At 37.8% G+C, this 27,673-nt stretch overlaps 1 protein-coding gene and 1 long non-coding RNA gene across 3 annotated transcripts in view; both read left to right on the top strand.

Annotated features, from left to right (window-relative positions):
- Nucleotides 1-984: 984 nt before the first annotated feature.
- stox2b (storkhead box 2b) overlaps nt 985-27,673 on the top strand; it is a 139,113-nt gene continuing 112,424 nt past the window's right edge. For both annotated transcript variants that reach the window (XR_012390200.1, XM_009307745.5), the window contains exon 1: nt 985-1,840. Coding sequence is in view for 1 of the 2 variants with exons in the window: in XM_009307745.5 (XP_009306020.1) it covers nt 1,513-1,840 (328 nt within the window). In the remaining variant the exon portion in view is untranslated. The remainder of the gene's footprint in view (nt 1,841-27,673) is intronic.
- Nucleotides 7,331-9,911, top strand: LOC141377683 (uncharacterized). The gene is made up of 2 exons (XR_012390214.1): nt 7,331-9,035; nt 9,153-9,911. It is a non-coding gene; the product is annotated as an uncharacterized lncRNA (long non-coding RNA).

Below are 27,673 nucleotides of genomic sequence, written 5' to 3'. Positions count from 1 at the left end.
TTTAACGGTAATGGCTCACTTAGGTGTCATTTGTTAATTTATTATTATTATTATCATAATAATAATTATTATTATTATGTATGTTTTTTTCTTATTTGTTTCTTTTTGTTGTTGTTGTTGTTTACTTTATTTCTATCTCAATATGGTTCAGAGGGTAAGGAATGTGTTTAATTACCACACAGTATTTTTTTACACTGTGAAAGTAATGTGTTGTGGTTTTTCTTTCCCTCACTTGTAGTAGCTACCTCCCTGATTAAGAACTGTCAATAAAAAGAGTTAAACTAAATGTGAAGCGTCTTGAAGGGGGCGGGGTTTGCCGACTAGAGAGCATTTGATTGGTCACGATTTGATGAGAAAATAAGTATAAGGTGACGTGGAGAAAGCCGTTGATCCATTTAGGTGGAAATGACAAACAGGCTGAATGTTTATATCAGATTTATATCTTCTGAATGCAAATTTTGTGACTGTTTTGAACACACAATAGCTAGATATCCTACTGATACTAACATCTAAAAAACTATTTCAATCTCGGGACCTTTAAACTCGAAGGTTATTCCGTGTTTCAGTTCGCAGCTACTGGTTTGATTTTCTTGTTCAGCTCATTACATCCAGTAAATAACTCAATTTTGACCCATTTTCACCCCAAACTGTCGTATAATTAACATAAGTATTGGAAAATGTCCTCTGGACCAGTGTTGTTGTGATTTATTGTTTACTTTTTGCAGCTTTAATATTGCCGTTGTTTGAAAACACATTTTTGATAACATAACCAAGTGTTCTGTCGCCGACTGAAGCACTGTTTAAGTTTAAAACTGTGCTTGGTCGACAGGAGGAGGATTATTTCGTGACTATCTTCATTTTTGACTGACACTTGTACTGGGGAGTTCGATTGCGCCTGCAGTGCCTCTCCTCCGCCTTTAGAGGGCGTCCCTGTGTGAGCTGCGGGAGCTTCAAGGTAATAACCTGCTTTACACACCGTAAACCACACAGGCATCGTCACGCACCGGCCTGCAGGGATCCACCGCATCTCGACGAAGAAAAAAAATAATACGACAAATCTCTCCTTTTATGACTTTGACGCAAACGCGTTTTTCATCCGCGGACATTGAGAGAATGCTCTTCTCCATCCCGCATCCCCGCTGGAAGAGGATGTCATTATTTTCACGCCGTTGTCTCTGATCAAGGTGAGGAATGGATAATATGCGGCGATTTCAGCGGAGAATAACATGATCACCTGCGCGTTCTACCCTTAAAATGACATCCCGCATCCACCCAGGCCTTTGTTTGGAACGATAATGATTCGACGCTCTGTTTATCGCCACGATGCTCTTTTATTACAGTAATTGCATCACCTTATACAGGCAGGTCAAATGAACTAACGCGCAAACGCGCTCTTTGTCTGGCTGCGGGCGCGCGCTCAATCAGTCAATCAATCCATCCATCCATCGCCTTGTTTGCGCTTTCAGGCGCGGGGAATGCGTCGAGTCTAAGCGGGCATCTTCGAGAGGATCAATGGAGCCTTTCCTGCAGATCGCTCCGCACTCGCTGGCCATCGTGCTGTCGCGCGTCGTGGCGGAGGACGCGCCCGGGGTGACGGAGAGCGAGGAGCCGCCGCACCATCACACCGGCTACGAGATCTTCGCCGACTTCAAATCGCTCAACATGAAATATTTCTGGAATAAGATGGTGGCCGATGCCATCGCCGAGACATTTTTCCTGGGCTGGATAGACGAGCATGTGTTACTGATCCAGGGGAAGGAGGATCACCTGGAGGTGCTGAGGGAGGCTTGGATGAGGAGGTCCCTCAAACCACCGCAGGGCTTCGACATCAAATACCTCGGTGAGAATCTGATATATTTCCAGCTAATTCGATATAATAGAGAGCTGTTATTGCTGTTGTTATTAATTTGTATCGTAACCAATCGTTCTTCTAGGGTTTAAAGGGGGATAGTTTACCCAAAAATTATCATTTACTCACAATCAAGTGGTTCCAAACCACTATGAGTTTCTGTTGGCGCTTAAGAAGATAATTTGAAGAAAGCTGAAAACCTGTCACCATTGACTTTCATAGTACGTAAAACAAATGGAAGTCAATGGTTACTGGTTAGAACAATATTTCTTTATTAATTTTTTTGAGTGAACTGTCCCTTTAACAAAGTGTCATGCTATTTCCACATGGTACCATGGTAGTGCTATCGGATTTTGTTGTGTCATCTTATGAATTTGGTAATCATTTAGTTTGACTTGTATGTATCAAAATAAATGCAGTCTGGTGATGTTAAGGTTTTTGGACATACGCAATGTCTTTATAAGCCTTAATAATTATTATGGAGGGTTCTTTTAGAGTATTTCCAATTCCTGTGATGCATGATGAATATTATTGCAGTCATATATGATTGTAAGTTTGAAAATACCCATGTTATCATGTTCTTTTGTATATGATAATGTGATTATACGTCATAATAATCATGGTTTTTATGGTGTACCCTGGAGCACCATGCAAATACCTTGGTAAAAATAATATGACTGTCAATACTACCAGGGTAAGCCTCAAAATTATCAGAATTAGGTTGTATTATGTATCTAGACATGTTAACTTATCTTTGCAGAAAAACTACATGAGTGTCACAGATTCAACAGGTTTCAAATTAGATATTAAACACTTAAAACGTATGACTTTGGAACATTTTCATGTGGGAAGATGTGGTTATTTTCCCCTCATGAAAATATTGCAAAACCACATATTTCTTATGTGTTCCACACGTGATATTTCATGTGATGCTTTTTGTTTTGTGTTGGAATATTTAATCAATTCCATGGTGTTCAAGAGAGGTTTTTCTTCAAGGTTTAACATATTAGCAATTTATTGGACACAAATGAATCATTCGATTCACAGAATTCTGGTATCCTCAATGCTAAAGTTACATTCAGGAGGTGTGCACAATTTTCATTTCCTGACTTAAGCTTATATAGGCAGCTGACATTAACAGGTGGAGTTTAGTGGAATTTGTCACTTGTCAATCATTCTCCAGTCCTCCATTGGCCGCACCCGTACATACGTCCTCTTTTTTTATTAAATCTCTGCACATCGTCAAAAAGCTCAACTGCAAATTCTGTGCTGACAGGAAGTTTCGCTGCAGAGCTCAAGTTAATTTTAGACAAGCTTCTAAAAATGCTTCATTAGTATGCAAAACATCACACTTGAGAAGAAGATCAGTTAATTCACCTTTAAGCAATACAAATACAATTGTTTAATGAAAATTTAAAATATCCTTTGTAATTCTTTTTTCCTAACATTTGTTTAACTTTTTATGAGTGTTAATATTTAATAAAATTAATATACTTGTGCTTTCTTATTCTTAACAAGTCAATATTTTGGAAAAGTAAAAAAAAGCATGGCCTTTCTGACTGTACAGTTAATATTTTTCCACTTTTTTAAGATAGCTGGTTTCAGAAGAGCTTTGAAGGCCAGGTCTAACGATTTACGCTAAAAATAAGCAAGCAGATTTTCAAGCACAGTTGGTGTGAATAAATAAAACTATATGTTGATTTAATTTATTAATGATGCTGTCTCAAAAATTGATAGACTCTTGATAGATAGGATGTTGCAAAACATTTAGTTGTGTGTTGTTTTCCTCCACTCTTCATGTACTCCAGCAAATGCAGTGTTTTTAAGGGTTTCCGACACCGTCTTTGTGTTCATCTGTGAGATATTGAGGAATTTGATCACCTGTAACCTGAAACCTTCCTGTGATCATTGAGGCAGAAAGGATTCATGTGTTTGTTCTTTTCTTAAAGTCGCAGGCCTTTAAATGGATGCATGTTGTGAGGAATATACTACGGGCTGCAATATATATCGTTTAAGCATCGATATCACAGCAGAGATGCACAGGAGTCTGAATCATGGTTGACCAGTGCTTTCGTCTTGTTTCTAATCCAAATATCTAAAAATTGTTAAATCAAGAAGCATTTTTTAGACAAGTCAAAAATACTAGCTGCGTCCCAAATCGCATACTTATGCACTATTCTACGCCATTTTGTAGTATAAATAGTGTAAGTAGTGTGTTCACACTGAAAACTCTAAAAACATTAAGTGCACTTTATTTACCCGGATGATGCACTCATTCAGCCGCTAAAATGAAGTGTGTAATGATGGACACTTCACACACTCAACGACCGCAGGTTTGCTTACGTAGCGGAAGGGGCAGAGCTATTGGACGCACATGTTGAATAACTTTATTTATTTTGGATTGTGAAAGCAAAATTCTCCTACGAGAGTGTTTATAGCGCCTCCTCTATGGTGAATGTGGCAATACTCACGGCAGGTGTTATTTGATAATTCGGTTGTTTATTTCATTGATTTGGCAACCGTCAAACGTCATCAGGGAAACGGTTTGAATTTCCGCTTAGTAAAAAAACATTAGTGTGCCATTTGGGACAACACTACATACATATACTATCCTGTTGAGTGTGCAAGTGCATAAGTACATAGTGCATGAGTGTATAGTGTGCCATTTGGGACGCAGCTACTGTTTAGTTTTCAGAAATGGTAAGTCAAAATTAAGAGAAACCATTTTTGCAGCATAAAGGCTCGTACACAGCGGGACTCTTTTCGTTTGCGTTTATCGTCAGCATTTTTCAATATGTTTTTCAAGATTCAAACCCCAACGATTTTCACTGGCGTCGAGCAGAAGAGTATGCAAAATCACTCCTTGACGTTTGATGGAGCTACGCAACTTTAAGCTTCTGACACCCGCTTGTAACACATAAGAAGAAGAGAGGAAGTTGACACGCTTGTTGTTACATATGGTTCAAGCTCCAGCTCTAGTGATGAAGAAATGATTATTGTTTACCAGTGCAATAAGCAGCTCCACGTTCATATCACCTCTGGGCATCTTCTTCAATGTGCGCTCGCACTGACAGTTTTGCGGCGCGACAAAACAAAAAAACGTTTCTTTAAAAATGACGCTTTTACGCCTGCCATTCGGCACGTTGGTGTGTACGATCACATTGATGGGCTTTATTTGGTCACGAGGCGTTAAACTTCGACGGAAAACGATAAAATCTGTGAAAGTATGTAGTACGTAAAATTTTACATTGTTGAGATTACTGTCTAGGCTAAAAGATGAAACCATTTTCAAAGATGTATAAAGCACCGTGACTGCTAGCAAGTTTTGAAGAAAACACGACGCAGTGGGGTTAGTTGTAAAGCTGCGGTCACACTGGGCTTTTTCCTCACATAGACTTCCATTCATACGCACGCGAATGCATCAGACTGGAAACGCGTGGTCATGCGTTAAGTTTCGCAGGTTGCCGCGGTTCAAAGTTCAAGCTTTGTGAACTCTGACCTGCGAAATTGCATCACTAGACTGCGTGAGACCAATCGAGGATCAAAACATGACCTCTCTGGACAGAAATTTTAAACATGGAGCAATCGCTCGCTTTTTTAAATGTCTAATAAGCTTGTTTAATCCCGCCCCTTTTCGCAGCGCCGCATGACAAAATTTCGCATTATCAAACTCTAGTGTGACCGCAGCTTAACAGGTTGTTACAATTAAGCCACCCACGGCTGGACACCAATTAAACTAACAAAATACATTTTAGAATTTTGAGTGTAACTTGAGCGTCAAACACGCAAAACGTTCAATTGGCGCTGCTTCATTAGTGCAGCAGGATGCCTAATGACGCTTCAACTGCATCTGCACCATAAGAACCAACTCGTTTGGATAAGAAGGAATGCTTAAGTAAGCTGAGAAAATATTATATACTATTCCTTCTATGCTAATGAAGGACTACTGAGGCATTCCAAGCATGGGATGGGTCCTCCTGGCAGGGCAGAGTTCATCACAGCTCCAGTGCACATCTCTGCCATTTGCTTACAGTAACCATGTGCTTTTCACCATACACAATTCATCTGCTTGGGATCTTCCTTCATGCAACTTTGCCATGTTTGGTGTCATTTGACAGTTTATGACTTAAGCGTTGTAGTGATGAAACCAACAGAGACACTGATTGATTGTATTTCAATATACAATATATTTACTATTGTTGAGTCATGGCCTGAGGAGAGCTCTCATTGCTCTCATGTCCAGCTGGTTTTGGGGGTTGGTTTTCACTCATGTTTGACAATGCTTTGCTCAGGGTATATTATAGGGCCATGAAACCCCTCAGTTTTAGCAGGGTGTTTATACACTTCTAGTTTGAAAAAAGTCAGGAAAGTGGGTGTGTCTAGCTTGGTTTAGCTGGGAGTGTCTGGGAAGGGAAAGAAGGAAGGATTTGAATAAAAATGGGAGTTTCCATTTGGGGACGTGCTGATTTTTATTGAGGCAAAACAAACACATAGACGCAGAGGAGAAAGACAGTGACTGTGTTTAATGACAGTGGAATGTTTGATACCACACGTCGTATAAGAGAAAACAACCTCTGCATTTCTCGGTAACGTAGGCCCCGTTTACACTAGTGCGTTTTAGTTTTAAAATGATGTTTTAGATAAAAAACGATCCGTGTCCACACTAGCGTTTCACCTAGCGTCTCTGAACATATCTCTGTCCACACTACGCCACCAAAAACGTTTATCACGTCACCATTCGTGCACTCTGGGCGTGCGCGTTCTAGTATTAACAGAAAGCATGCGTCTCGCTCAGCATTTGGTTATTGTAAGTCAACAAACGCCGGTTGAACAATGAACGCGATGGCAAAGAAAGCAAGAGAGGTATTTTTGTGGACAGACGACGAGGTCGAGTTGTTACTAAACGTAACAAATGAATAACTGCACAATGGCGCCTAAAACAGACAATAGTGCAAACAACGCTCCCATTTCTGTGCCCATGTTGGCGTTTACAGTGCTGTCTTCTGGTAGCGTTGAAGCCATGTGTTATAGTCATGTGATAGGTACTTGATGAATAAGGGAAGGATACGCAATGACACAAAAGCCCCAATCAGGTAGCAAGTCTCAGCAGCCCCGCCTCCGTTTTCAGATGTCCCTGTTTTTCCTCATCCACACTGAAACAGAGCAGCAGCGTTTTAGAATGAAAACGGCCTCTCCAGCGTTTTCAAATCGCTCCGTTTTCGGTGCTCGAGAACTCCGGCGTAGTGTGGACGGATGGCGTAACCGTAGCAAAACTTATGCGTTTTAAAACGAAAACGCATTAGTGTAAACGGGGCCTTAGATGCATTCGGTCGGTCAGAAAGTCGTGTGTGTAGACTATCCTGTCACAAAATGCTGCAAAAACTCAACACATCGGTCGGTAATAAATTGAATGCGGTGTTTACATGTGTACACTCGGAGAGCCGCATTTACAGCAGATCTTTCAGTCCGTAATATTGTTGTGACATTAACGTACTGTAAACCTTAGTAACTTAGAAATCATTTTGACAAAGGACTGTCTTTAAACACTGATAGAGTACTGCTGACGATACGAACTAACTTTGCCATCTGAATAAGCAAACAAAGACCACTGATCGCTTACTTACCAAATCTGTGGAGCCAGAACAATCAACACCAACTGAAACGGCGTCTTTTTTAGAAAGAGACGAGCAGCAAATCCGGATTTCATCATTTCCAGATGCGAAAAACTCGAGTAAAAAAGGTTCGCCAACTTATCCATTATATGTTTTACGCAGTGGATGCCCTTCCAGCTGCAACCCAACACTGAGAAACTCCCATACACTTTCATTCACACTACAGACAGTTTAGCTTGCCCTATTCACCTATACCACATCTTTGGACTGTGGGGTAAACCGGAGCACCTGGAGAAAATCTACAATGTTAAAAATGGCGGTGATTTTTACGGTAAAAAACTGTAAAATGCTACAGTAAAAATCCGTAGCCTGGTTAACAGTATATGTTTCCTTAATATATACGGCGAAAAAACGTAAATGGACTTTCCCAGAACTCTCTGCATGGCACATGACTTTTTATGCCTTTTGTTGACATTACTATGGATCTTTTTAGTTGTTTCCCCATCAGTTATGTACATTAGAGATCTATGTTACATCTAATGTTGATAAACTGTTTATTTCATGACTTTAATTTTATGCTCGTTACCATACTGGTGTTTAGTAGCTGTGTGAATGACACTGAGCACCTTCTATATGCTAATACTCTTTTCTGCTTGTGGGAAAAGTTGTTTGTGATGAGCATGGGTTTATTATCTAGCTTTCTCATCACCACCTGCAAACTTGGGGAGAACATGCAAACTCCACACAGAAATGCCAACTGACTCAGCTGAGGCTGGAACCAGCGACCTTCTTGCTGTGAGGCGATTGTAGCTAGCTAGATAGTAGCTAATTTCTAATAAGTAATTTATTTTATCTTTGTCATGATGACAGTGCGTCATAGCCTCCTAAGACCCAAAGAATGTTTTTTTTCTGTGGTTTCCTACATCCTTTGGGTTAAAAAAAAAATTCTACAATTTTGAGTTTTTACATTTTGTTTTTATTTTTAATTTTTCAGCATATCCACTGTAGTGGACCACAGGACCATTTTAGTTCGAAACGACCGCCACACTTATAACAAAACTGTACAGGATATGGCTGTAAAAGGATATTAATCCAATATTAATGTAACAAAAACAAAACAAAAGCCATTTTTTCCTTTTGCATCAAAATTCCCTGAACAGTTTAGTCTAAAAGAGAGCCAAACTAAAAAAAAAAAGAAAGAAAAAAAGTGATGTTAATCCAAAACAAATTTAACATATAAAAGCGATTTAAAACTGATCGTCATTCTCTAATTGTCTGATTGTCAGACTCTAAATCAGAGTCTCCCTCAACTATCTTATATAGAATCCTCTCTGCTTCAGTTCTGCCTCCTACAACATGCAGTCATTAATGACATTAAGATGGTCCGTGTGTCCACTATAGTGGACATTTGAAAAAGGAGGATATTTTGAAACACAAACAAGTTAACAACTTTGAAAGCTTTTAAACTTTGAAAGTATTGTTCCTGACACTTTAATAAACAAATATATATTTAATAATAATAGTAAAAAAACATTTAAAATGCTAATTTTTACAAGCCTCTCTCCTCATTAAATGTGCTTTTTTGTAAGTTGGCCATTTTGGATGCAGTGTAAGAAATGGTTCCTAGCATGCCAGCCAATCAAATGAGATATCACTAGAAAGCCCAGGATGTCCTCTGAACAGTACAACAGGACTTGACAGAGTAGCTCAAAATATTCAAAGAAAATTTATGAAAACGCAATGTCCACTACAGAGGACACAAGTCAATGAGCGGTCTCAGGAGGATAGATTATTATTTTTTCAAGATACTAATATTCAGCTAAAAGTGATATTTAAAGAATTAACCAGGTTATTAGGTTATCATTGGCAAGTCATTGGACAACAGTGTTTTTTTTTTTTTTTTTTTTTTGTAGACAATCGAAAACACATATATTGACCTTAAAATTGGTATTAAAAAAATGAAAACTACTCTAAAGCCTGGTTAACACTTCTGCGTCAAGTGACCGGCGTGACCCACGGCGCATGCAACGCGCGTAGCTGTGCATTTATACTTCTGCGCACTGTCTCTGTTGGTCTGCATTAACACTTCCGAAACGCTAGTTGGGAGTGAGGTGTTAATGTTCCTCTGTGTCGAGTTTCTTCGCTGCCGTTTTGCTTTTCCTGAACACTTCCGGGATGTACAAGTGGCTCAAACTCGCTCATTTTGAGGCAGGAACCGGCGGACGTCCAACAACTTTAACTATTAGGTGAACACAAAACAAAACTTTCCATCCGGAGCTCCTTCACAGGACTCCACACTTGTAAACAATCGCTCCATCGGGGTCGCGCCATTCACGCGGCTCTCGGTCCCGCCCAGACTCATCAGCGCTACCAAGCTGACCAATCACAGAGCTTGCGCTATGCGTCGTTGCGACGTGTAGTTACATTTTTTGAGAGGTGCACGTCAGCTATGGCGAAGGGCTATGCGTCAGCGCTGTAGCATACGCCGGCGTTTGACGCAGAAGTATAAATCAGTCTTAATTCCAGCCAAACTAAAATAAATACTACTTTCCTCAGAAAAAAAATATATTAAAAGACATACTGTGAAAAATTCCTTGGTCTGATAAACGTCAATTGGAAATTATTTGAAAAAGATGAACAATTTCACAGGAGGGCTAATCATTTTGACTTCAACTGTATATCGCAAACAAAAACTAAACATCAGATTTTTTCGAATATCATGCAGCCCTTCTACTGCAGATGTGGTCTTAACTTTTGGGTCTCTTTGGATATGCTCTGATTTCTGAATTTGTGTATGACACCAATAGACTCACATTCCCGTCAAGACCCCTGACGTTCATCTCCATTATTCGGACTAATTAGTGCAGAAAACTGCTGTCCCATATTCAGACAAACCGAGGACAGCGGCGTCTTTATCTGTGGCCATTACTGCTGCTGCGGCTCTGTGGCATTATGGGACAGGTCTGTGGATTGTAGGCAAGAGGAAGGAGCCTTGAACCTTGACAAACAGCAGGTTTATGAGGAGTGTCGCTGTAGGCTTTTCTTTCTTTACTCGGATCCCTCTTTCTTGATTTCCCGCCCGTTTTGCTGGCGTAGAGCTATGGTGTATCCGTCTCTTTGTGTTTGACATGTCTTGCGGAACAAGAATGAGTAGAGGAAAAACCCTCCCCTGATGGACAGAGACATTCTTTAAATGTTTACTTTATGTGGAAGAGCTCATTTTGATATGAAATTACAGTGGTTAAGATGAGAAAAAGTTCTGAAAGTAATCAGTAAGTGGTTAATGCAGCGTGAAAATTCTGAATGTTCAAAACAAAATATATGTATGAATATCAGCGTAAACACACACAAAAAAAATATATTTCTTACTTGTTTTGGACTCTTTGACTTTTGGTTAATTTTAGTTTTTATCTTGTTTCTTGTCCAAATATCTAAAAGTTAAAGTATATATATAATTTTCTAGACAAGCAAAAATGTATTATTTTCAGAAATATTATGTTAAAATGAAGTGAGTTTTTCCTTCAAACAAGCAAAATAATCTTTTTGTTTTGTGTTGGAATATTTAATCAATTCCATGTGTGTTCAGGAGAGGTTTTTCTTCAAGGTTTAACATATTAGCAATTTATTGGACACAAATGAATAATTCTGGTATCCTCAATGCAATGCCAAAGTTACATTCAGGTGCGCAACAGTTTTCATTTCGTGACTTCAACTTAAATAGGCAGCTGATATTAACAGGTGGAGTTCAGTGGAAGTCGTCACTTGTCAATCATTCTCCAGTCCTCCATTGGCCGCACCCGTACATACGTCCTCTTTGTTTATTAATTCTCTGCACAACGTCATCAAAAAGCTCAACTTCAAATTCTGTGCTGACAGGAAGTTTCTCTGCAGAACTCAAGTTAATTTTAGACAAGCTTCATCTGCTTCTGCAAAAATGCTTCATATGCAAAACATCACACTCGAGAAGGAGATCAGTTAATATTACCTTTAAGCAATACAAATACAATTGTTAAATGAAAAGAAACAGAGACAAAAATGTTTAAATATTCCTTTGTAATTCCTTTTTTCTAACATTTGTTTAGCTTTTTATAGGTAATAATAAATAATACAATTAATGCACTTGTGCTTTCTTTTTCTTAACAAATCAGTATTTTGGAAAAGTAAAAAAAAACGTTGCCAGAGACATTCTTTAAATGTTTACTTTACATGGAAAAGCTCATTTTGATATGAAATTACAGTGGTTAAGATGAGAAAAGGTTCTGAAAGTAATGAGTAAGTTGTTAATGTTAAAATTCTGATTGTTAAAAAAAAAAAAAAACATAAATATCAGCTTAAACACAGCAAAAAAAAATCTTACTTTTAATCTTACTTTAATTTTAGTTTTTATCTTAGTCCAAATATATAAAAATATAAAAAAGCAAAGCAAAAATGCATTATTTTCAGAAATATTATGTTGAAATGAAGCGAGTTTTTCTTTAAAACAAGCAAAATAATCTGCCATTGGGGTAAGCAATATAATATAATTTTAAAGCGAAAACAAGATTATTTTGCTTACTCCATTGGCAGATTATTTTGCTCTTTATTATTATTTTTTTTTAAGGAAAAAACAAATTTTGATATATCATTCATAAAAACAACATTATTTTTTGCTTGTTTAGAAAATACGTTTAATTTAAGACTTTTAGACATATAATAGCATATTATCCAACACTACACTAAAACAAAACTGATTCTTGCTGCTTGTTCAAACTACTTATATATAATGAGCTGAAACAAAGCAATTCTTAAGATTTTTTCAGGGACAACTAATTATTTTATCTTCAATCAACTTAAATGCACACTTTTGCTACAAACTTAACCGATTTGTGTTGAATGAATTGTATAGTATCCTGCATTTTTACAGTGTACATGCATATGATATTGTCAAATCATCATTCAGAAAATTAGTTTTAATTTTACACTGTTATGAGTTACACCGTATAGATTTCTGAGAGCGCAAATGAAGCTACGAGTGGGCGTGGCCAACCGTTGCCATTTTGTTCGCTCATCATTGCGCCGACCATGGCCCGGGGGTAACTGATAAAGGTTAAAGAGGCAAAGCATTTTTCTCAGATGGGCTTTTCTTTGAGAGAAACGCTTAATACTTCATTACCTGTGACTGTATATGTATGTGTGTGTGTGTATGCTGCGTCAAGTTTATATGTATATGCTCAAGTTTCATGTATATGTTGTTTTGAACATCCAATAGTATAGGTGTACATGCGAGCTATTTATAGGTGTATATGCACATGTTTTATGAGTGTGTTGATAAGCAAAGTTTTATTTAAATCCTACACGGAGCCTCATACCCTGCTCCTTATCAAAAATCAGTTCCTTTCTCTAACCTTTGAACTTGATGTGCTCAAAACAGGTGGCTGTTAGCTTTCTTGGTACTTTCCCGAAGTGAAAACCAGCGTTAGATGAAGGGCTATGATAATCTCATATAATAGGATGGCATGTCGTACAGCTATGTAGATTATGCACTTTCTAAACTGCAGCTTTTAATTGACAAAATGTACTTCTGGCAAATGATACCGTGACTCAGGCAAACGTGCCTTAACAACATTGCTCAGTGTTTGATTGAGAGTGTGTGTCTGTGTTTGAAGAATGTGTGTAAGAATGAGACGTTTGTGATTTGCCTGTGGCTGATTGAGGGTTGTGTGGTCTAACTTGTGTGCATTGTTTCCAGTCAGCTCTCTCAGGTGTGTGTGTGTGTGTGTGTCTGTACAAGCTGAATCCGGGGAAGGAAGAGAAAGGCCGTGCCCTCAGCTGAATATACTGCTCGTAAATCTCACCCTGGTTTGAGATTTTCCTGCGCAATGATCCAAGACCTTTTACTTGACTGAAATCCTGAGCTCAGTAATTATAAGAGAAACCAGAAACCTGTTCAGAACAGTGCAAGAGACGCTCCATAGATTAAAAACGAGGACGCTTTTTTTATTTATTGACTTTGACCTGAACTTTAGAGAACTAAAAACATATCCAGTTTCCTTTTTTAGCCTGTATTTGACTTTGGATACCACAAAATTAGTCTTAAAGGTCCTGGTATACATCAAACGAAATCTAAGAATGAACTGAAATGTCATTTCAAACTAAATCTGACTAAAACAGAGTTAGTTTTGAGTTTGTTTTTCCGTATTTCATAATAGCTCACCAAAACCAAATTTTGGTGGAATTCGGATTGCCTCGTAAACACATTTGAGCTACCATTGGTCTGTTATTATGCAACAATAGATGAATTTCCACTGTCGGGCCAGTGCGAGCCAGCGCTTTTATCAGGCCAGGCCGTGTCAAAAGCCCGGGAGGTTGAGCAGTGAGGCCGAAGTCATGTCGCGTTTCTATATATATATATATACACACACACACACCTACTTAAAGTCATAATTATTAGCCCCTCTTTGAATTTATTTTTTTACTTTCTTTTCTAAATATTTCCCAAATGATGTTAAACAGAGCAAGGAAATTGTCACAGTATGTCTGATAATATTTTTTCTTCTGGATAAAGTCTTACTTGTTTTATTTCTACAAGAATAAAAGCAGTTTTTAATTTTTAAACACCATTTTAAGGACAAAATTATTTGCTCCATTAAGCTATTTTTGTTTTCAATAGTCTACAGAACAAACCATCATTATACAATAATTTGCCTAATTAACCTGCCGAGTTAACCTAATTAACGTAGTTAAGCCTTTAAATGTCACTTTAAGCTGTATAGAAATGTCTTAAAAAATCTAGTAAAATATTATTTACTGTCATCATGACAAAGATTAAATAAATGGGTTATTAAAATAATTGTTTAGAAACCATATATATATATATATATATATATATATATATATATATATATATATATATATATATATATATATATATATGTTGTTATTGTTATTATTAATGATAATTTACTAATTAATTACTCTTATCAAATTTTCCACCATTGGATTTATATTTGATTATTATATATTTTTTTTATTTTATTAAAATATGCCTGCAAATATACAAAAGGAATGACATAATATGATGAAGTTCAAACAGGCTGCAAAAGTCAGCAAAATCTACAAACAAACAAAAAAAAAACATTTGCAATACCTACTTAATTAGTGCTTTATAATAAATACTTTAAATAGAGGTTTACCTTTAAAACTTTTTTAGAACCACAGCTGACCATAAATGCCTAATGATAAAATATCTTTAATATCCATACTTCTAATATCCAAAATAGCTTATTGTCGTCTTCTGAATTACACAAGGCTAGCATCCTTATTTTATTTTATTTGTTTATTTATTATTTATTTTGCATCAGATATATACTCTAATGAAAATCAGTGCCAACATTTCATTGCTCCATGAAATAGACAGCGCTTCAGTTAAGAGTCCAGCTTCTGTTATTATCAGTACAAGTGTATCAATGATGAAGACTGAGCTTGGTTAGCATACCTTTGACTGGACGGTTCTCATGGTACAGCCGAAATAAGGGACTGTCCTGGGAAAATTGGGACTTTGGATCACCCTTATGGGTGACAAAAACAGGGCTATTCAATATACTGATTGGGCTACAGCCACTCTGAGCCCCAGTTTAGCACCGGCGTCACTGTTTTTGAACAGTAGCAAACCGAAAGAAATACTTCACATTATTGACGAGAGAAAGCATAACGCAAAGACGTGTTTCCCACGTCATAGCGCAAATTAATTCTTCAGCTAATCAAGGACCCCCTTCTTCCATGGACCCTGGGCCCCACCTAGTCCTTACATTAATCCGGCGCTGAGCACACCATCACATCATCATGAAACGATTAAAACGAAGACAACCAAAACAAACAAATTACATGTTACTGTACAGCATTACATCATATATGTATACTCATGAATTTCATTCATTATATTTTTTTACTCACCGACTGACTGTTGGCATCATACATCGAGTGGTCTCGCCACTAACAGAGGGATGACCCAGCGCTCCATCCATAATACATTAAGCTAGCAGCATAAACACACTAGAGATGGTAGAATGTTTCTGAGATGTTTCAGGTCATCATCTGATAAATTCCTCCAAAAGTGACTCAATAATATTTAGATCTGGTGACTGTGCTGGCCATGGGAGATGAATAGAACCAAAAAAAAGTTTCCTTCAGTTTAGTCCCTTTATTCATCAGGCGTTTCCACAGCGGAATGAACTGCCAACTTACACAACATGTTTTACACAGTGGATGTCCTTCCATCTTCAACCCAGTACTGGGAAGCATCCATACACACTCATTCACACACATACACTTTGGCCAATTTAGTTTATTCCATTCACCTATAGCGCATGTCTTTGGACTGTAGGGGAAACCGGAGCACCCAGAGGAAACCAACGCGAACATGGGGAGAACATGCAAACTCAACACAGAAATGCCAACTGGCCCAGCTAGGACTCGAACCAGTGATCTTGCTGTGAGGCAACATTGCTTACTACTGAGCCACCATGTTGCCCCATTTCAGATGTTGTGTTAGCAAAGCAATGAGATTAATGTTTTAAAGCATGTGCGGGGTCAGGTCTCTGACGTAAACGGTCTGCTGTCAAAGAGCCAGTCACAAAGATTGAAGGAGCTGATGCAATTACCTCATGCATTTAGGCCTTTCTTCCACCTTCTATTAACATGCCTTCAAATGACCCTCCTGTCACGTGTTGAGATTTGATCATGAGTCCTCTTTATTTCATCACACTCTGCATCCGTATTAAAGCATTCAGTTTGATTCAGCAGTACTGCGTTAATTGAACAAACCAGTCTATGTGGTGTGCAATTGTGCAGTGAACAAGAGAATGAATAGAATGTCAACTGCCACTATGATTTCAGTCATAATCTACACTCACCGGCCACTTTATTAGGTACACCTTACTAGTAGTAGGTTAGACCACCTTTGCCTTCAGAACTGCCCTAATCCTTCGTGGCGGAGATTCAACAAGGCACTGGAAATATTCCTTAGAGATTTTGCTCCATATTGGCATGATAGCATCACACAGTTGCTGCACATCCATGATGCCAATCTCCCATTCCACCACATCTCAAAGGTGCTCTATTGGAGTTACATCCGGTGACTGTGGAGGCCATTTGAGTAAAGTATTGTCATGTTCAAGAAACCAGTATGACATAATTCACGCTTTATGACATGGCGTGTTATCCTGCTGGAAGTAGCCATCAGAAGATGGGTACACTGCGGTCATAAATGAACTGTTGATACTAGACAGGATGGATCTATGCTTTCATGTTGTTGACGCCAAATTCTGACACTACCATCCGAATGTCTTAGCAGAAATCGAGACTCATCAGACCAGGCAACGTTTTTCTAATCTTCTATTGTCCAATGTTGATGAGCCTGTGTGAATTGTAGCCTCAGTTTCCTTTTCTTAGCTGACAGGAGTGTTACCAACTGTGGTCTTCTGCTGCTGTAGCTCATCTGCCTCAAGGTTGGACATGTTGTGCTTTCAAAGATGCTCTTCTGCATACCTCGATTGTAATGAGTGGTTATTTGTGTTACTTTTGCCTTTCTATCAGATAGAACCAGTCTGGCCATTCTCCTCTGGTCTCTGGCATCAACAAGGCATTTGCGCCACAGAACTGCTGCTGACTGGATATTTTCTCTTTTTTTGGACCATTCTCTGTAAACCCCAGAGATGGTTGTGTGAAGAGGTTCTCTCTATCAATGCAATAGGTATGTTATATAGGTACATTAAAGGTTTAAACATTAAAAGAAGTTTAAGTGTAAATTAATAAACAAATTGCTTTTAAAAGTCCAAAAAGGATAGTTCACCCAAAAATGAAAATGTCCTGTGAATTTACTCATCCACTGGTCGTCCAAGATGTAGGTGCCTTTTTCTAGAACATCAAAGATTTTTTTTGCTGATTCTGTGGTCCTTGGTGATTCATATAATGGCAGTGAATGGTGACAGGTTTTTTTAGATTAAAAATTAACACATACTGCACAAACATAATAATAATAAATTAAATGAATCAAATAACTAATTATATTTTACAATTAGAGGCTGGCTATTTCAAAGCCCCTTTAAGACAAGTCATTTTACCCGGTAGCCATTTTTGAAATGCCTCTCGGGTAGTATGCTCTGTAGGGATGTAACAATATTGTAAATACCGTCATACCGCAATAGTAATTTTTTTCAATATTACCGTAGGCACATGACTCAATAAAACTATATTTCTGAAAAAAGTTTGCTTAGGCGAATGAAGCGAACGTGAGGTAGCGGGAACTACAATTCCCATCAGCCTAGGCGTGACCATCATCCTTTGCGGTCTGTTGTCACTACAGATCCAGTAATGCAGAAATGGAGTGTGTGAACCTAAAGCGGGTTTTAAATCGGATGTGTGGAAGTATTTTAGTTTCTTTCTAAAAAGATACGAAAAAGGAGAAAAGGTGACAGACAAAGAAAAAAACAGTATGCAGGCACTGCCAGACTGTGGTGAAATATAAGTTGGGGAATACGACTAAAAACAGTCATGGGGACTGCAGAACACAGCACACTTGTTAGATAGATGCAGACATTGGGCTCTATTTTAGACGGTCCATGCGCAAAACGCAGGGCGCAAATGCTTTCAGGGCATGTCAGGACGCTCTTTTGCTAATTTAAGGACGTGAAATCTGCCTTGCGCTACGGCGCATGGTCTAAAAGGGTTGAGTTTATTTTCTTAATGAGTTATAGGTGTGTTTTAAGAATAAACCAATTACAGTCTCATCTCCCATTCCCTTTAAGAGTCAGCTGTGTCGCGCCAAGAGCGCATTCACTATTTACAGGACGCAAAGTAAGTCTAAGTGGAAAAAATGAGGATTTCACTAGCAAACAGTTGACAGTTTTTTAACAGAAAACTGTTAAACAGAGCATCTACTGCGTGAGAATGAGAGATAACGGAACTACTTTCACATTCGCTCTTGGATAGGGAAACCTTTATGCACAGACATCAATTAGTCTATAAATAAATACTTTTGTTTGTTAAGCGCAAATATTTATTTCAAACCTATTTCTAATTTCAGTTCTAATTTCCAGCAAACGAATAAATGAACAATAATAGCAAAATGTGCTCAAAAACCTGAGTTATATCCTAAAACACATGCTGTGCCCCATATGGTCTAAAACCTGCAGGTGGGCAAATCTAAGCTTGTTTTTAATAAAACAAATATAAATATGTATATAATAAATAATACTGCTAATAATAATAACATTACACAAAAGCAAATTGTTATGAATGAACTGAAAAAGCCTCCCGAGATGAAGAAGACATAAAAGCAGTGATTGTTCATATTTATGTAGGCTAGAAAATAATATGTTTTGTAATATTTTAATCCATTATATTTATATTCTATATCTATTCTTATTATATCCTATATATATATATCCCTAATATTTACATTTTTTCATATGTAAAGATATTTGCCTATTGCTCTCTTGTGCGTATTAAGCAGTGTGTAAGCGAGGCGCAACTCTGCGCAGGAGTTTAGATCGGGTTAGTTTTGGTCTAATGAAAAATCTATTATAGTTTCTCAAAATAGCGACGCGCCAGCAGTCCGCCTCAGAACGCCTTCATTTTTAGACCAGAACTCTTGTGCCAAGCTGAAACTACCAAAAGACTATTGCGTCACGCCTTGCGCCACACTGCGCCGGGTGTATGATAGGGCTTGACTTGTACCGCAAAGAGACCTCTATCCCACTCATGGCTTGTCCTCTCAAGTGGTCCTCTCAAAGACAATGCACAGTGTTACCCACTGCGGTCAACCTTGGCTAAATCATATCTTTCTGTCCCAGAAACCTCAGTCCCAAATGAGAGGTTTTTTCTGTTGCAGGGGACATTGTAAATGCCCAGAGATCCCAACTTTTACCAGATTATATTTATATGATAATTTAAAAAAAAAAAAAATCTCTATCCAAGTGAGTGAGTGATTAAAAATTGAATGTGATGAGTTTTTAACAATACTAAATTGAAACTTTATTTTTTCTTCATGGTTTTATAGTTTTTTGTTATTAAAATTGAAAAATTTAAGTTACTGTTTCAAAACTTCCAGATAGATGGCTAATTTGTATGTCATTGATATGTTCAGTGCTAAGGTAAATAAACACTTTTGGCACTTTTTTCGAGTCTTTTCATTAGTTTTGTTTTCCTGTAAATTACTCAATAAATACCGTACCGTGCCATTCATACCGAGGTATTACTGTACCGTGAAATTCTAATACCGTTACATCCCTAATGCTCTGGCATTCTGTCAAAATGGGGAAGCATCAAATTCTCCGAAACTGCTTGCCAAGCTAACGATTACATTTCATGTTAGGAATCACCAATAAAATTAAACAACAACTGTCTTTTTAGTTTAATTTCTAAACTATCAAATGACATAAAATCTGCAGGAACTCGCATCTAATTTAAGCCCCTCCACTGGAGTATTCGTCTAAATTGATCGATGATTGGCTCTTGTACTAGAGGGCGGGGCTTTATTTGCTGTATCGACCGTTCCACTTTTTCCCTATTCAAAACTATTCAATACAAGTTATGTGTCTTGTGTGTTCTATAATCTTTGCCTAAATTTACACACGGTTGCCACACAGTTGTTTACAATGTGATTTTATAAATGTTATTTTAGCATAATAGGTCCCCTTTAAATGTAGCTGCTGTGAAAATGCTGAAAAAGGTTCCAAAAAGGCTTCATTACCTTAACGCAAAATGTAGTTTCTCATTTCTTTCTTTAGATTTTTGGGGTGAAATATGAGCCAGACATGTTTTTGACAGTTTTGTGGGATTCGCCCCTCAGGCTGAGTGAGTTGAGAATCAGCGACGGACCACATTTGAGGAGCGAAGATTCAACTCCTTTTCATGTTTGGCTCGTGTTCACATGGCAACTGTTGTTGATTGGCATCTTTTCAGATGTGGTCTAAATGCGGGGAGCAGGATCTCTACCAGAATGACATCTAGCTCCTGATTTATGGATGACTAACATGAATCGGACACATTCCAGAGTGCCTCGCTTTTGTCGGGGGTGTTTATTACTGCCTCTTCACAAGCGAAGAGTCATAAATTCGTGGAGACGTGGATGAATTTGTGTATTTGTTTGGCAATGTTTGCACTTATGACTCAGTTTGTATTTGATGCACAGATTGACTAAAAATTTGGTGTGATATCGAGCATAAAGATATTTAATCATATTCTTGATTTAGGCAAATTAATGTGGATTACACACTATTTAAAATGTATCTAATAAAGTGATATTTCCTAAACCTCTTTGAAAATATATATTTATTTTAAAGCATTTAAAAATAGATTTGCCTAATTATTTCTTTGTAATTAATAGTGATTTTAAGTAATTTTATATATATATATATATATATATATATATATATATATATATATATATATATATTTATAATATAGTATATTTATAATATAGTATATTTCCTCCTGCTATTAAACTTTACATTCAGAACTGCTCTTGATGAACCAGTCATCGTTATTACGTAATGCGATTTGATCCGACTTGCTCCTCTAAAACAAACCAAAGCTCAATAATATTTAGGTCTGGTGACTGTGCAGGCCATGGGACATGTTCAACCTCACTTTGATGTTTATCAAATCACTTTGTCACCAGTCTTGCTCTGTGTATTGGTGCATTATCATCCTGATAGATGGCACTACCTTCAGTAAACAAGGTTTGAAACATTATGTGCACATGGTCCTCCAGAATGGTTTAGTAATAATACCTTATTATAATCATAATTCCTTACATTTATAAAGCGCTTTTCTAGACACTCATAGCGCTTTACGCAATAGGGGAATCACCTCATCCACCACCAGTGTGCAGCATCCATCTGGATGATACGACGGCAGCCATATTGCGCCAACTGCACATCACACACACCAGCTGATTGGTGGAGAGGAGACAGAGCGGCCAGTGGGCAAATTTGGCCAGGATGCCGGGGTAAAACCTCCACTCTTTTTTTTTTTCGCATTTTTAATGACCACAGAGAGTCGGGACCTCAGATTAACACAGGGGTGTCCAAACTCTGTCCTGGAGGGCCGGTGTCCTGCATAGTTTAGCTCCAACTTCCTTCAACACACCTTCCTGAAAGTTTCTAGTATACCTAGAAAGAGCGTGATTAGCTGGTTCAGGCTTGTTCAATTGGGGTTGGAACTAAAATATGCAGGACTTCGGCCCTCCAGGACCGAGTTTGGACACTCCTGGATTAACATCTTATCCGAAAGAGGGCTCACTGAGCAATATAGAGTCCCCTTCACTATGCTGGGGCATTAGGACCCAAACAGACTGCAGGTTGAGCACCCCCTGCTGGCCTTGGCAGTTCTTGGCAGTGATGCGCTAATTTAGCACAAGTTTTGGGCCTATATAGCCATTGCCATGATAATTCAGCACCCTTATGCTTCACTCTGGGCATGCAACAGTCTGAGTGATGCACTTCTGTGGGGCTTCTCTACACCTTAACTCACCTGGATGTGGGAAATACAGTAAAGGTGGACTCTTTAGAGAACAATACATGATTTTTCATGTGATTTTCACATTTTTGCTGCTGGCACCATTAAAACTAATGTTTGGCACTGGCAGGAGTGATCAAAAGTTTGGTTACAGCAGCCCGGCTGTGTATTTTGACTGTGTACTTTATTTTTTGTCTAAAACGTTAAAAGCAAGGAACATACTTTTAATAACACAGTTCTTTTGGATATTTATGTGTACATAGCCTAAGGGATTCTTTATATCTCTGTCAGCATTCTATTGTAAGGCTGGAAAAGTTTTTTTATTGAGTGATATTTAAAGGTCGACACACTTTAAAAAAAATATATTAATAAAGTGACTCAATAATATTTAGGTCTGGTGACTGTGCAGGCCATGGGACATGTTCAACTTCACTTTGATGTTCATCAAACCACTCTTTCAACAGCTTTGCTGTGTGTATTGGTGCATTATTATACTGATACATGACACAACCTTCAGGAAACAATGTTTGAACCATTGTTTGTACATGGTCCTCCAGAATGGTTTGGTAGTCCTTGGCAGTGACGCGCCCATCTAGCACAAGTACTGGGCCTATATAGGGAAGGTTATGATATTGCAGTCCAAACCATCACTGATCCACCCTCATGCTTCACTCTGGGCATGCAACAGTCTGGGTGATATGCTTCTTTGGGGCTTCTCTACACTTTAACTCTCCTGGATGTGCAGTGAAGGTGGCTTTATTAGAGAACAATGCTTGATTTGTCATAAGATTTTCACATTTTTGCTGCTGACACCATTGAGAGTGATGTTTGGGATTGGCAGGAGTGACCAAAAGTTTGGTTATAGCAGCCCGGCCATGTATATTGACTTTATTTGGTGTCTAAAATGTTAAAAGCAAGGAACATACTGTTTAGTACACAATTCTTTTGAATATATTTTTTTATATAGCCTAAGGCATACTTTATATCTCTATACACATTCTATTGTAAAGCTGGAAATGTGTGTTTTTTTTTAGGGATATTTGCAGGTCAACATATAAAAAAAATACTGTATATATTTTAGTGAGCCTCATAGTTACAAAATACTTTTAGCATACTTTTCAAATATTTTTAGCAATATCGCGAGCTAATAATATTGACCCTAAAACTGTTTAAAAAATGATATTCCACCAAACTAAAATAAACAAGACTTTCTCCAGAAGAAAAAAATATTATAGGAAATACTGTCAAAATTTCCTTTTCTTCTCTGTTAAACATCACTTGGGAAATATTTGATAAATAAATAAAAATTTTACAATTTCCATACCATTTTGAACTCAATAGCTCGATAAATACCAGTAAATCTATACATTTCCTACTAACTTTAACCATTAATATCAGTGACTTTAAGAGATTTGCGCTTGATAGAGAGGCAGATTTGTGGTGACTCAGTTTGACGTGGTACAAAGGGCCGTCACGAAGCTAAGAAATACCAGAGCGGTGTAGCGGTGTGTGCTGTAGTCCCAGCGGTGAGGTCATTCTCATCTCATCCACTTAAGATGGATCAGAAGCCACTCATGGAGACGTGTTGTGCGTGGCGCCCTCTGCTGGTGCAGTACTGATAAGATTCCTCAAGCGCTTTGCACACTAATCTAAATCCGCCTTACTCATGCCAATCTAACACATCCTGTGATTGCATACATTGTAATGCCTGGAGATTTACCTAAGAGGCTTCCCGTATGGGTGAAACGATTCTTCCCTGCTGGCGGATGTTTGGACGTCAAACATCATCTGGCCGTTAAGCACAGGTAATACAAGGCCAAATGTTGTTATTTACTGCTGTAAAAATATTTGACAAGTTTACATTTTTAAAGTCGTATATTAAAACAGTTAACAAGTAAACGGGATTGATGATTTAATCATTTATTTGCTTTGTGACTGAAAACGTAATAAAGTTTAACTTATTACATACTTAAAATATATGCAAATGATAAACTAGCACTCCACCTTTTTGGAAAAATGCAAATTTTATAAGTCCCCTAACGTTAAACTGTTAAATTTGACCATTTCTGAATTCATTCAACTGATCTTCGTGTCTGTCAGAGCACTTTTAGCTTAGCTTAGCATAGATCATTGAATTGGATTAGACCATTAGCATCCTGCTCAAAATATTCCGAAAAAGTTTGATAATTTTTCTATTTAAAGCTTGACTCTTTGTTTACTAAGATTGACAGAAAATGAAAAGCTACTATTTTCTAGGTCGATATGGCTAGGAACTATCATTCTGGAGTAATAATCAAGGTAGTTTACTGTGGTAACATGGCGTCAGCAGATGCAATAATATTATGCAGTGCTGTTACCTAGTTAGCAGGGGACTATTTTCAGGCTCTGTGTTATATCATTGCTATAATATCCTGTATCTTTTTTAAAATAGTTGAGTCAGATGCTAATGGTCTAATCTGATTCAATGACGAATGCTAAGCTAAGTTAAAAGTACTCTTGACAAACCCAGAGATCGGCTAAATAGTTTCAAATATAGTAAAACTTTACTGTTTAACTTTAGGGGGGAAACGAGTGTTCCTTTAAAGTGTAACCTCTTTTTTTTTTACTGATGTCACACTTTGTGTTGATAAATCCTTAACTATGATCTTTATCTCACAAGACTAGTGTTAAACAGCTACATTTTAACATTTTTGAATTAATTCAATCTGTCTATTTGAGCACTTTTTGCTTAGCTTAGCATATTCAATCCAATTCAATCCACCTTTATTTGTATAGCACTTTTACAATGTAGATTGTGTCAAAGCAGCATCACATAGAAGATCATAGTAAATTGAAACCGTGTCAGTTCATTTTTCAGAGTTTAAGAACAGTTCAGTTTAGCTCAAAGTATCAAGAGCCTGTTTCAGAAGTGAATTGATTGTAAATAATTCATCTTTTTGTAACATAAATCATACCTACTTTTTGTAATATTAAACCAAATTATATAAGACTTAAAAATACTAACTCAGAGACTCAAATCCTTATATAACAGCAATATCATAAACATAATTCTAGAAATATGTCCTTAAATTGCAGAGCAGCCGTATTAATCTTTTAAAAGTGTCAAGAGGTCAGAAATGACTCTGCGGGATTAATCCGTATTCCGTGTCTGTCGGTTTCTCTCCACTAGAGGGCAGAGTCAGATAGACATTCGTACACGTAGAGCTTAACTAACAGCACTGAGGGACTTTCTGTAGTTCTCACAGCTTTATCTTAAAAGGGGAAACCATTACTAGTAAGCATTTGCTTGTTTAATGCTACTGTCACAATGCTTTCAATTGCAGCCTTTTAGTAATTATGCTGTAAAATAAATAAAGCTGAATAAAATATCAAGTGTTAAAATAGAGTCATTTCATCTTAGATCAATTAAACAGACTTAAAACATTAAATTACATTTTGAATAACTGAAGCCTTATTAATTTATGCAAATAAGTTAAAGTTATGGGCAGCACTTTGGCGCAGTGGGTAGCACAATCGCCTCACAGGAAGAAGGTCGCTGGTTTCAGGCCCGGCTGGGTCAGTTGGCAATTTTAGAAAGGAGTTTGGATGTTCTCTCCGTGTTTGCGTGGGTTTCCTCCGTGCCAGCTCTGGTTTTCCCCACAACTCCTAAGACATGCGCTATAGGTGAATTGGGTAAGCTAAATTGTCCATAGAGTATGTGTGTGAATGAGTGTGTATGGATGTTTTCCAGTTATGGGTTTCTGCTGAAATGGTATCCGCTGTGTAAAACATATGCTGGATAAGTTGGCGGTTCATTCCGCTGTGGCCACCCCAGATTAATTAAGGGATTAAGCTGAAAAGAAAATGAATGAAGTTAAAGTAACTCAAAATCATATGTTGTCACGATTTTTGATCATAGTTATATTCTCTGGGGTTTTGTGCTTAAAGCACTTCGACTGCCTGGAGCACAGACGTGTGCATATGCTGCTGTTGCGCATGCCTGTGTATGTGTGTGTGTGTGTATTTGTGTGGCCATGTGATTTGTGTTTTCAGTGGTATGGTGTGGTGGGAGATCTTTTCAGTAATGCTAGATGTAACACAAGTGAGGATGTGGATAGTTTCGTTCTAAAATGGCATTTTAAAACAAAGACATATTAAAGAGCCCCTATTTTGCATTTAAAAAGGTCATATTTTGGTTTTAAGGGTCTCCAATAACAGACTGATATGTGTGCAAGGTCAAAACACACTTTCATCGTCTTATAGCATTTGTTTTTACCTAATTATCCCAGCGACTCCCATATGAATCGTTGAGAGATTAATTTGTTCCCAAACCCCTTCTTAGCGCAAAGCTAATCTGTGCTGATTGGTCCGATAACCCAGTCTGTTGTGATTGGTCGACTGGGTTCAGCATGAGACAGAGAGAAAAGCCCACCATGGCTATGACCAGGGCCAGACGAAATCTGAGGACGTTTTTTGCTATTTCTGCGGAGGATTTTGGTAAAAATGTGTGGATTTCTGCTGAATTATTTTGGGAGTATCCAGCGGAGTATCATAACTAAAACCTTAATATATTAAATAAAAAGTAATAAATTACTGAATAAAAACTGAATTAATTCAGATTTACACATTTACTCAAGTAAATAAACAGAATTAATAATGGGCTAAAAATCTGCAGAAATCAATGGAAAATCTGCAGAATTCTGCGCGCACAGATTCCGTGTGGGCCTAGCTATGACGTGTGTGAGAGCCCAATGCAGGAATGCAATAAATGATTGCAGTTGAAGACCAGCATATTGCTCTACTCTTGAACCTAACCTTGAGTAATAACAACGACGCACATTCAGTATTAATCCACACAGTCGCAAAAAAAAAAAAAAAAAATTAAAACTATTTTGAAAATTCAACGCGCGTGTGTGGGAACGGCTGATGGTGACTATAGCAAAGGCAATCAGCAGAGGATCGCCAGCTCGGAAACGCATTTAAATCAGTAAAGGAAGAAGCACGTGTCACGGTTTTAACATGGTTTTGGACGCGATATGTAAACAGCCCCAAACAGATTTTACCTGAGGGATACAGTACAAGCACTGATCTGTAATAGATATGTGATTACAAGCCACGCTGGGCGATTACAAGTTACAACACACTGTTAAAGAGCCCATATTATGGGTTTTTGAAAATTCCCCTCCATGTAGTGTGTAACACAGCTCTAAGTGAAGTGAAGTATCCAGCTAAGGCTTAAATCTGTAAGAATACAGTGTTTAAAACGGTTGATTCATCTATAAAAGAGTCGACTCATAGTGCTTCAAACGAGTCGCCTTGATACCGAATCATTAGGTGTTTCGCCATGACGTACAAACGAAACGAAACGTTATTCATGTGCACGCGCAAACCCGGGAGATTTGAAACCTGCAGCCCCGCCCTCTGACACAGAAACCCAGACACACACCCACAAACACACACACACAAACATGCCGGTCAATTGAAGTCACACTGCAGATGGATATTAACGAGTCTCTACCCAAAGATGAAACCTCCTCATTATAACCAAGCAGTTGGAAACTACTGGAAACTTCTGCAAACTACATGCTACAAAGAATACTTCATCGGTGTTTGTTAAAGGAAGGATCAGTAAAGAGTAACTTAATGATGGACGTCAGGATGGGTTTCTTCCTCGATTTCTTAAGTGTAAGTACGTGCGATTAAAGTGGTTGCCTCGTTTACTCTAGCTTGCAAA

This window comes from Danio rerio, chromosome 14 (genome assembly GCF_049306965.1).
Source record: "Danio rerio strain Tuebingen ecotype United States chromosome 14, GRCz12tu, whole genome shotgun sequence".
Taxonomy (NCBI): Eukaryota; Metazoa; Chordata; class Actinopteri; order Cypriniformes; family Danionidae; genus Danio; species Danio rerio.
Note: the sequence above shows the minus strand (reverse complement) of the source record. Positions and strands in the feature narration are given on the sequence as shown.